Source organism: Arachis duranensis, chromosome 1, assembly GCF_000817695.3.
Source record: "Arachis duranensis cultivar V14167 chromosome 1, aradu.V14167.gnm2.J7QH, whole genome shotgun sequence".
Classification (NCBI taxonomy): Eukaryota; Viridiplantae; Streptophyta; class Magnoliopsida; order Fabales; family Fabaceae; genus Arachis; species Arachis duranensis.
The window spans coordinates 23,357,571-23,366,628 of record NC_029772.3 but is presented as its reverse complement, the minus strand read 5'-3'; the positions used below and the strand labels follow the sequence as shown (position 1 = coordinate 23,366,628).

General features: G+C 31.1%; 1 protein-coding gene across 2 annotated transcripts in view; it reads left to right on the top strand.

Moving 5' to 3' along the window:
• Nucleotides 1–5,403: 5,403 nt before the first annotated feature.
• Nucleotides 5,404–9,058, top strand: part of LOC107481877 (fumarate hydratase 1, mitochondrial) — a gene marked incomplete in the record, with an annotated part of 4,555 nt that continues 900 nt past the window's right edge. Inside the window, 14 exon segments of one of the 2 annotated variants that reach the window (XM_016102226.3) lie at nucleotides 5,404–5,665; nucleotides 5,761–5,878; nucleotides 6,120–6,269; nucleotides 6,539–6,649; nucleotides 6,846–6,929; nucleotides 7,271–7,369; nucleotides 7,501–7,551; nucleotides 7,642–7,691; nucleotides 7,779–7,860; nucleotides 7,973–8,067; nucleotides 8,182–8,248; nucleotides 8,384–8,434; nucleotides 8,608–8,703; nucleotides 8,998–9,058. In XM_016102226.3, coding sequence (XP_015957712.1) covers nucleotides 5,508–5,665; nucleotides 5,761–5,878; nucleotides 6,120–6,269; nucleotides 6,539–6,649; nucleotides 6,846–6,929; nucleotides 7,271–7,369; nucleotides 7,501–7,551; nucleotides 7,642–7,691; nucleotides 7,779–7,860; nucleotides 7,973–8,067; nucleotides 8,182–8,248; nucleotides 8,384–8,434; nucleotides 8,608–8,703; nucleotides 8,998–9,058 — 1,273 coding nt within the window. 2 annotated transcript variants of the gene reach the window in all.

Here is a 9,058-nt window from a genome sequence, read left to right as displayed (position 1 = left end):
TGCAGGGAAAGAATGGAGCAAAAAGCAGCCTCCAGTGAAGATTATGGTCAACCCTTTGACCAAATAAAAGAAACAAAATTATCTGTTACGGTTGTACCAGCGAAACAATTATCATTAAGGCCTATGACAATGTCACAGGTTGTAAAAGCAGCACCATCATCGTCATCACCTTCTAAGAGCCCTTTAATTACTACTAATAATAAATTCACATTATTACAACCATCTGACCTCTATAATACTCAACCCTTGAAAGAACAATTTCCTTACTATGAAAAACCCAAACTCAACCCTTGAAAGAACAATTTCCTTACTATGAGAAACCCAATCCTACGAAGATATTAGCTATTGAAAAAGAGTGGTTCAAGAAAGACAGAAAAACCTTATACAAGACTATCTTCCCAAATACTTTCCATTATATTCCTATTAACCCACAAAAAACCCAAAAATTTTATGAATTCATATTAGTAGACACCGGATCTATTGAATTAACACATTACAAAGATTCCAACACTAAGCAGCCTATTTATTCAAAAATAAAAATTATAAAAATATTATCCTTGCAAGAATGGAAAATACCCCCATATCAGTCTAAAAGCTTCTCATTAAAATTTGAACCTCAGAACTATACCTACTATGATTACCAAGAAGCCTGGAATCATATTTTATTTCTATCACCAAGTCCCCATTCCTGGTTCATTTGGTTTAGAAAGGGGATATCATTACAATTTCCTAAATGGTTTCAAGCATGGTTCCAAAACTTTGGACCAATAAAAGCCTTCTTCCCAAAAGAAGCCAGTATGGCATATGAATATTTTAAAAGCAAGTCATCATTCCTACAAGAATATAAATTTATTTCATTCATAGCAGCCATGGGAATAAGCTGGATTATGACCTGGGAATATGATTCAGCAGCATATGAAGAATCTCCAAGCATACAATATCTAGTAAGAGTAATAAAAATTAAGTGGTGGAACAAATATGATATAAATCTGCTAAGTAAAAGAGCTATTGATCAATGGTTAACAACATCACAAAAGCGTCCGGCAATAACAGCCTCAAGCACCAACAATGAACAAATAGCGTATAAGAAAGAAACTCAATTCTTAGCACAAAAGAGACAAATTATGGCAGCTTTAGCTGCAGCAACTTCAGAAGAAGATATTCAAAACTCTTTACAAGCAATACAGACCGTGCCTCTTGGAGAAGATGAAGAGGTCTAGTCCAGTCCAGCTCATTATTATCAAGACTCACAAGACTCATTTGAGATGTAACAAAGTACTGTATATGTAATCAATGTAAAAGCCCAATCATGAAAAAAAAAGAGAGTAAAAAGTAAAAAGAAAAAAGAAAAAAGTAAAAAGTAAATGTCGGCAAACAGTAAAAGCAAACAGTAAATGTCGGCAAACAGTAAAAGCAAACAGTACTGTCGGCAAATAGTACCCAAATAGTCACCATTTTGGGTCTATAAATACCAAAGCCCTCACTCATTTAAGATCATCAAAAACTTGAAAGTTCAAGAAATCTCTCTACTCTTATATCTCCTTACTTCATATATTCTAAATTTTTGTAATCATCTTCAAGAATTGTATCAACTTTGCAAGCAATAATAGTACAAGTCCATTTCTGTAAGCTTTATTCATCCTTTAAATCTCTTTATTATTATATTCTATTTTCTTTAAATATAATGTCATTACTGCATAGAAGGCTTAAATCTTTAAAGTTTCTTAGAAGAAATATGAAAATGAGAAGATTAGCCTTAGCAAGAAGATACATAGAAGTAATAGTTGAATCTTCTGAATTAAGTCAAGAAATAGAAAAGTTAGATAAAAAAATAATCAAGATGAGAAGTATGTTAAGAAATATTAAAGTAGTAAGATCCGTAAAAAGCTTAAAAGAAAACATTAAGAATAAAAGGATTCATCATGTTCGTAAATTGCATTATCTTCATAGACAAAATGTGATAACTTTACAACAAATGGGTCAACCATTAATACAAGCTCAACCCCTACCAGCTCAACCTTTACAAGTCGTATATATATATATATATATATATATCACAAAAGCTAAACGAATATGTTATATTTTTATTTGTGAATATTTTTAGATTTTTTACTTTTTATATTTTGATACTAGTATATATTTTTTATATTTATATATTATTATATTTTATATCAAATCATTAAAAATTTTATCTCAAAATATTACATGATTCTTGCAATAGTGAATTTGACAAAATATTACATAATAATGCTTCCAAAACATCATATACAAATTCTTAAAAAATCATAACACTAAAAATTAATGATTCAATATGATTAAATCTCAAACATCAATCCAAGGTCAACACTGTATAAAATATAAATCCATCTATGAAAATAAAAACAAAAATAAAAGATATCACGTATGATTATAGCAAAAGAAAATAAAAGTTGCGTTGATTTTGTATAATTGACTTTTCATATATATATATATTGAAAACACAAAATAGATAAAAAAAAAAGATAGCATGAAGAGAATCAGAGATTACCAGGGGAGTTGCGGTTTAAGTTGGAACTTGGTTCTGAGGTTCAAGGCATGAAGGAGATATTGAATATATAGTACATTCATCCATGAAAGAAGGGGGGTAAAAAGTGTCTTTTTAAAATTTTAGTAAAGATATTTTTGTCTATCAATGATTACAAAACATTTTTTTTAAAGAAAAAAGATCTTTTAAAAAAAGATGTAAATTGTAACTTCTCAAAAAAGATATTTTTTATATTTTTTTAGTGCTTTTACTTTTACGGCTAAAAATTTGTCAAACACACTAAAAAATAAAAAAAATTATTAAAAAAGATATTTTTAGATAATTTTTTTGTGTACATGTGATGTACAAAAATATTATTAACTCTATTAAGACATAAGAGTTTAAAATTTTATCTTTTAAATACCTATACATTTTAAGAAAAAATGTATATGATATCGTTATTTTTGAAAATAGTTATTAGTTTAATATTAATTAATATATTATTTATATTTTTGTGTTCTTGTGTCTCACAATTATTTAGAATTAGTGTGTGACGCATGTCTCATGTTGTGTGGTATTTTATATCTTATTTTTGTCTATATTTTATAGCATTTATGTAAATAGACAAGAACGAATGGTATTTTATTTTAAAAATAAATGAATAATTGTAAAAAGATTAAATTGTATAAAATAACAATTTTTTTTTACAATAATGCTATAAATACAAATTTTTTTATTAATTAAGTCGAATCAAATTAATATAACAAATATCAGTTATAAGTTATAACTATTATTCTAAGTCTTATAGTTTAATTTGGTTCGTAAAAGAATTTAGGTGCCAAATATTTTTTTTTCATTATTGTAACTAGTGTATGTTCTCGTAGTTTGTACGGGATAATACATAAAATTATATTAAAAATTAAATAATATATAAAAATAATATATATAGTAATTATTATTATTAATATTTTATAAAGTTATAATTAAAATTAAACTCTCAAAATTTTTAATATTAAAATATTAAAAATAATTAGTATTTGTCTTAATCAATTTGAGTTTATTAAGTGATCATCTCACTCGTCTGCTTAAACAACTATTAGGAGTTAGAATTTCGCCTTGTGTATATAGCAGTCCATTAGCTAGCAATAAACTCTTGATAAATGGAGTATCAATACGTGGTTAGACTTGGCAGGAGTTTTCAAATATGCAGGTACCCGACCCGTCCATACCCAGATGAAAAGGGTAATAACTTAACCCGAGTCGGGACAGATTTTGCTCAAGACAGGGTTTAGTCGGATTTAGGGTATACCCGCCCCGAATATATACATATAAACACTTTTTAGGAATTATGATTTGTCTCACATCACACATGATTCGTAGCTTCAGTCTACTCTATAACCATGCAAGATAAACTCATTCATCCTCACCTAAAATCTTCTTCTTCTCGACTTCTTCACAAAAAAACCGCATAGCTCCCATCATGTTGTTGCTGAGTCCATCGCCGCCTACCCCTTCACAACTCCCATCTTCCTTCACAGCCAGGACGGACTCACGTTTAATATAGAGGGGGCATTTGCTCCCACAATTTTTTTAAAAAATTAATACTTCTATACAATATATAAAAAAAATAATATTTAATCATGTTAAAAATAAAAAAGGTCCTTATAAATATTTTTTATTATTTTAAATATTATATTATGCATATGAAATTATATTTTTATTATTTTAAATAATATAATAATGATTGTGTGTATATTTCTAGTTCTTATCAATATGTATTAGATAGTTCTAATTTTAAATTTTGAATATATCTAAATCAATTTGGATTGATCAAGTGATCAACTTAGTCGTCCGCTTAAATAAGTATTGAGGGTTCGAATTCTGTCTCGTATGTATAGCAACTCGTTGCCGGCCAATTGTAGATTCTTAAATGGAATTCAAATTCACGACGGATTAGTCATTAACTTTTGAATATCGTGGGAAGCAAAAAAAATATCTATACCTAAATTTTATTATATTTTTGTCTCCATTACTAAATTTTTCTGGGTCCTTCACTGTTCACAACTTATGTCATCATCGCTGCTCATCCCGTTACCGTTGTTGTTGAGCACGTCGTCACCATTCTCATGCGAGTTTTTTTTTTCTCTAGGTAAATAAAGGACACACTATTCTACTAAGAATGATTGCCATAAGGAATAATTTCCAATTTTCTATACTAATATTAGAAAGTTTATATAATACTATATAATAATATTATCATTATTAATACTATATGATATCAAAACAAAAAAAATTACCGTGTTAATATAATATTATTAATATTATATAAATCATCTTTGTATTTATTTTTCTGTACGTATATAATATTTAATTAACACATTAAGACGTATATAATATTTTGTTAATACATATAAAATATAAAGTGATTTATAAATTATTATTAATTCGTATATAATGTATAATTAAATTTAATGAATTCAATTAGAATAAATAATAAATTATTTATTTTATTTTAGACTTTATAAATGAATAAATTAATTAACTAATATAACAAATTACAATTAATGTAGTAAATTTAATTAAGTAATATATATTATAATAAATTATATTAATATTTAAATATCTAATCAAATCAATTAGCTGATATAATTAAGTCATGGTAATAAATTGTATTGAATGAGTTAAAATAATTAAATCGAGAAACATTCTCCAGAGCATGTCACGTCAGCTCCATCGTTTAGTGCAGACATCCGATTTTTATATAATAGAATAGATGTTAGAAAGTTTATATAACACTATATAATAATATTATCATGATCAATACTATATGATATCAAAACAAAAAAAATACTGTGCTAATATAAATCATTATTGTAATTTGGTTGGGAAGCGAGCCTAACTAAAGTCACCCATTCGCCCACTTGTTTTATAGCATTTGATCAGAAGAACAAAGTATTTCATTCTCCCGTGCGGTGTAACACTGATTCAATCCCAAGTCTCAACCATGGCGTTGTACGTGCTATCTCGCCGTTCATCACATCCCTCCACTTCCCAATTCTTCCTCGCTCTCCGTTTCGCCGCATCCTATTCCAGATCCTATTCCTCTTCCTCCTTCAGGGAAGAAAGAGACACCTTTGGACCCATTCAAGTTCCTTCCGACAAGTTCGTTTTCCTCTTCTTCTTCTTCTCTTTACCTCTCTGTCCTTTATTTATAAATCTAACTTGTTCGTTTTGTGTGTGGTTGCTTGCGCTGTTAGATTATGGGGAGCTCAAACTCAAAGATCCCTCCAGAATTTCGATATCGGTGGCCCCCGTGAACGCATGCCTGAACCCATCGTTCGTGCCTTCGGCATCTTGAAAAAATGCGCTGCTAAGGTTTACCATCAGTTAATTATACTCTTCACTAGTTTCTCATGTTCTTGTTTATTATTTTTGTGAATTTTTTCCTTAGCAATTGTTTTTTTTTTCGGATCTAATTATATGCACTATAAATGCCAGCGTAAAGTTTCTGTATTTTTATATTTTACACAGGCATTTTTAGGGTTTGTTCATATATTTATTTGTTTGTTTGTGGTTTGGATTTGAACCTGAGTTTCTTTTCTTTGTTGTAATCCAGGTGAACATGGAGTACGGTCTTGATCCCACGATTGGGAAGGCAGTGATGCAAGCAGCTCAAGAAGTGGCAGAGGGCAAGTTAAATGACCATTTTCCCCTTGTTGTTTGGCAAACTGGCAGTGGCACGCAGAGTAACATGAATGCTAATGAGGTTGGTGCAAACCTGATCATCCTTGTTTGGCTTAGTGGACTTGTGACTATGAATGTTAATCTTCATTGTTTGTGATGATTGCTAATTAAATGAAAACCTGAGACAATTAAGTTTTGGAACATTTACGGAACTGTTATCTTTTTGAAATTTGTATTTTGGGTGTTGTATGAGTGTATTATGACTTACAAGTTACATGAAGCTTTGTATCCATTTGATCATTGCAATGAACAGTTCTTTATGGTGAAAGTTTTTGTGTTGGACTAATTCAGGTTATTGCTAACAGAGCGGCAGAGATTCTTGGTCATAGGCGGGGCGAAAAGTTTGTGCACCCAAATGACCATGTCAACAGATCACAATCTTCCAATGATACTTTCCCAACTGTAAGAACTAGAAGCATTTTTGTATGTCTGTTGATTTTAGTTTCTGGAAAAATCTTATTTAATCGGATCCCTATGTTGGGGTTGCAATGGCTAGACTAAATTGTTCCTTTATTTTCTTTACTCCCTGGTTTAATGTTTATGCTTAAAATACTGATTCTCTTTTATTTCATATAATCCATATTTTTTCCCTTTCCAGGTAATGCACATTGCAGCTGCCATGGAAGTAAACTCAAGACTAATCCCCAATTTGAAAACCTTATATTCTACACTAAATGCGAAGGTTTGTTCATACTTTAGACATTTTATACTACATAGTAGATTACAGGCTCCCTTCTGCAAATCCATGTGTCATCTTGTTAGGTGGGATATTGAATGGTTTACATCATTTTTGCAATTTTTTACATCATATTTGCATCCTCTCTTCATATTATATGAGACATGGTTTCGTTTGACCCCCTTTCTTTTTTGGGCTATCAAGTATGCAATTATGGTGACGCAACAATTTTAGAAACCTCCGACATTTGCCTTTGTTTGCTTTACAGTTAATGACATCTATTTTTTGAACTTCTGTTGTCTGTGTTATTTTTTTTTTCTCGGCCTTCTCTTTTAAACAATTACCAGTCAATCGAATTCAAGGATATTGTCAAGATTGGACGCACTCATACTCAGGATGCAACACCTTTGACACTTGGACAGGAGTTTAGTGGGTATACTACTCAAGTAAGCTTGCTTTCTGGTGGCTTGTGTAGTTTGGTATTCTGTTTACTATTTTTGTTGAAGGGGCTACAAAATTTGTACCATTTGTGGGGATTTTCCTTTTCTTCATTACCTTTTTCCTTTATCTGCTGCAGGTGAAGTATGGCATTGATAGAGTGATTGGCACTTTGCCACGAATGTATCAGGTTAGACATGCAACACAGATATGAAATACTAGTTTTTCACTCATTTGCTTTTGGATTTCTTCTAACCGAGTAGAGATGATTCTTGAGCAGCTAGCGCAGGGTGGTACAGCTGTAGGGACTGGATTGAATACAAAGAAAGGGTATGCATCCTTTCTGCTAGTGAAGTGGTTTTCTTGTATGGTCTTCTTTTTGGTTTGTTTAAAGAGTATTTTCTGGACGGTAATCAGGTTTGATGCAAAGATTGCAGCGGCAGTAGCTGAAGAAACAAGGCTGCCTTTTATCACAGCAGAAAATAAGTTTGAGGCCTTGGTTTGTTACTGGAACTTATTTTTTGAAGTTAAATTCTTCGTGTGCTATGTCATTGTCCTAGCTTTTTCCATCAATCTTTGCATTGGCTTACGTTCATATTCTCCTTTTGTAGGCTGCACATGATGCCTTTGTAGAAACAAGTGGTGCCCTCAACACCATTGCAGCTTCTTTAATGAAGATTGCTAATGATATACGGTTATTGGGAAGGTATAGTGTATACTTATACAGCATTGATTGCCATTTCTTTTTGTTTCCTTTTATTCTTATTGAAAAAATCACTCATGTTCTTTCATTGACTTTCTCGATGCTATCCTATTATAGTGGTCCCCGTTGTGGCCTTGGTGAACTCATTCTTCCTGAAAATGAACCAGGAAGCAGTATCATGCCTGTAAGATCCTAATTCTCGGTGACTCTATATACCTGTTACAGAAACTAGCTGATTTCTTGTTTCTAATAATATTTGATTGTTTTATTTGTCTTACAAATGGGACTAACTCTAAGTCACAATCATTTTTTGTTTCAGGGGAAGGTTAACCCCACCCAGTGTGAGGCTTTGACAATGGTCTGTGCGCAGGTAAACATCAGTTCACTTCTTCAATGTCATGAATAATTGAGTACTGATTAGCTAACAGTTTCTTCAATGCTTGGAGCTTTGGTATTTCATTCTTAGTACTTGTAATAAAGCTGTGCACTTTTAATTTTATGATGACCAGCAGTTTCTGAATTGTTACAATTTACCTATTGCAGGTCATGGGAAACCATGTTGCCATCACAGTGGGTGGATCAAATGGTCATTTTGAGCTTAATGTGTTCAAACCAATGATTGCAAGTTCTCTGCTGCATGTATGTTCTATATTCATTGTCATGTTATTTCAAGTCTATAAATGATGCAAAGCTGGAACTTCTTGCTATCTTTTGGCTGATATTACACCATTTATTTTTTAAAATAAATTTGAGGCACCATATTTGATATAAATAGTGATTACCCCAAGAAGAAAATAAGGATGGCATGTGTGCCGTTTAATGTACCCTGTTTGTTTTATGTTGCGTACTAATCCATGCTTCTAGGATGATATATCGCCTATAGTAATACCATATTAATGTTCAATAACCTATTTTTGTTCTGATTTATGATAGTCGTTGAGACTGCTTGGAGATTCATCTGCTTCCTTTGAAAAGAATTGTGTTAGAGGTATTC